Below are 2595 nucleotides of genomic sequence, written 5' to 3'. Positions count from 1 at the left end.
TCTGTTTTAACTTGCTTATAGTTATAACCTTTCATAGTCTGTGTAGTCAACATGCTGTCCCATACACCTTGAAAGTCTTATCTGATACTACATTTGATCTTCGCTCAAAGGCTGAGATCTTACTTACAAAAGAGAGCTAAACCTCCCTCTTCTCTATCTTGTCATGCAAAGATGTCTTCTTCGGTTCTTATTTGGCTTCTCTAAACATGGGTTCATCTCCCGCAGTTTCTATCATCCAGAGTAGACGTTCTATAATTTTCTATAAACTTAAGTCACCATTATGGGTATTCCAGCTTTAAAAACATGAAAGACTCCCAAGTGGATACCATTGACTGTTTTCCTTCCCAAGCACCCAGTGCCGTGTCAGTGGTTTAGTTTGGGAAAAAACGGGAGCTTGATTTTGTCCCGAATCTGCTTAGTCCTTACCCCATAGACGATTGGGTTGATGGCAGGAGGGATGGCTACGTAGAGGTTGGCGAACAGTATATGGAAGGAATGAGGGATACTGTGACCAAAACGATGAGCGAGCACAGAGAATATGGCCGGTGTGTAGAATGTGAGCATGACACAGACATGGGAACCACATGTGCTAAGGGCTTTCTGGCGGGCGTCCCGGGAGGGAAGGTTAAAGACAGCACGGAGAATGATAGTGTAGGAGACGCCAATCAGGATAAGATCAGACACGATAGTCATTACGGGTACTGCAAAGCCATACCAGATGTTGACGGAGATGTCGGCGCAGGCCAGACGAGCGACGCCGATGTGCTCACAGTACGTGTGGGGAACGAGGACGGCTCGGCAGAAGGGCAGTCGCTTCAGCAGGAACACACATGGGAAGATGATACAAAAGCTCCTGCTGGTAATCGCCACCACAGTCCTGGTAATAGTCTGACGGGTGAGGATGGTGGCGTATCTCAGGGGGAAGCAGATAGCAACATATCGATCAAATGCCATGGCCAGCAGGATGGCGGAATCCATGGCAAAGCTGAAGTGGAGGAAAAACATCTGCGTAAGACACCCAGGAAACGTGATCTGCTGAGGACCCAGCCAGAATATGCTGAAGGTTTCGGGAACACATGTATTACACAGGATGAGATCTGTAGCAGCCAGCATGGCGAGGAAAAAGAACATCGGCTCATGCAGGCTGCGCTCCATAAAAATGAGGTAGAGAAGGATGCTGTTGCCTGCGACAGCCACAAGGTAGATAATGAAGAAGGACATCCCAATCCACACGTGGAACTGCTCCAGCCCTGGGATTCCCAGAAGGATGAAAAAGCCTGGATTAAAGCTGCTGAGGTTGAATGCAGCCATTGTGGTCATGAGGTAAACGACTCTCACAAACTGAAAACAAAAAAGGCATGATAGTTAGAGAGATCCACAGACAGTGTCCCAATACCATCCCTTTCAGGAGTCATCAGCTCTTACAGACTGCAGAAGTAAAGCCATTGAGCCAAAGAAAATTGGTAATAGATATGAATGATTCAGTCATATAAAATATGAAAAGAAAATTCCATCTTTTCATTAAACAGACGCGTGGCACTAGTTATGAGCTTACAAAGACTTTCAAAGGCTGGTGATACCCCGTTCTGTGAAGGGCCTGGTGACACAGGAACCAGTGTAGCTATTATTGTAAAGAATTTACCGTCAAGCATCCCTGAAGATTAATTTACTTGAATGTATCCTAAAAGTGAAGGGAATAGACTCATTTTCCTAGTGGCTTCAACCGTAGGGGAGAACTGACTCTGCAAGCTGTCTTCTGGCCTCCACACACGTCCTATGTTACACACACGCATGCACACATAAGTGTAAAAATATACAAATAAAAAGTTAAAGAAAGAAACGGAGGAAGGAGGGGTTTTATAATGCTAATAATATTCTACAGAAACAAATGTTTTGACAACTGAAGCAAAACTGATTATATTCAGAAAAAATATGAATTGACAAAGATTGTTTCTGTGTACTCAGAAGTGAAAATAACTTCTTATTAAATAACTAATGCAATATATGTATAAAAGATTTTCAGAAATTATCTCCTTCTGAGTAGAGCCTTATTTAGACAGTTTACTCTGTTTTGTTTTCATAGCGCTAGGAACTGAACCCAGGGCTTCACATATAATCTGCAAGCATCTTATCAAATTAAGATTCCCAAGTCTTTCATGTTTAAAGGAGAAATAGCTCAAGGAATTTTCATGTGATTAATGGGCCTACAGAAGCGTTAAAATTTTTTCTTTGCTTACTTCAAAAGCTACTATAAGCATTTTATGAGAACCTGGGCATTCATGCATTCAGTCACTCAAATAAGAGTTCTCTGTTGCTTGGGGACATGGCTTGTTGGGAGAGTGCTTGTCTAGCACACACAAGGTCCTAGGTTCAGTGTCTAGTTTGTTTGTTCGTTTTTAAAGTTTCTTGAGTCACATGGACTAGACCATAATTATAATCTATAAACAGTATATTTTAAAATAGTGTAATAAGGTAGAAAGTGGCAGCCTGAATTACTGTAACAAGATTAGCAAATTGATTTGTAACATGTAAGAATATAAACAATGAGCTAGAGAGATGGTTTAGAGATTAAGAGCACTGGCTGCTCTTCCAGAG

At 42.2% G+C, this 2595-nt stretch overlaps 1 protein-coding gene across 1 annotated transcript; it reads right to left on the bottom strand.

Annotated features, from left to right (window-relative positions):
• Positions 1–330: 330 nt before the first annotated feature.
• Positions 331–1392, bottom strand: LOC110558345 (olfactory receptor 52H1-like). Its single transcript, XM_021653189.2, has one exon. The coding sequence runs from the start codon at positions 1318–1320 to the stop codon at positions 364–366; it is 957 nt and encodes a 318-aa protein (XP_021508864.1). The 5' UTR covers positions 1321–1392; the 3' UTR covers positions 331–363.
• Positions 1393–2595: the final 1203 nt, after the last annotated feature.

Source organism: Meriones unguiculatus, chromosome 14 (genome assembly GCF_030254825.1).
Source record: "Meriones unguiculatus strain TT.TT164.6M chromosome 14, Bangor_MerUng_6.1, whole genome shotgun sequence".
NCBI classification, from domain to species: domain Eukaryota; kingdom Metazoa; phylum Chordata; class Mammalia; order Rodentia; family Muridae; genus Meriones; species Meriones unguiculatus.
The sequence above is the reverse complement of the archived record's forward strand: the minus strand, read 5'-3'. Positions and strand labels throughout refer to the sequence as shown.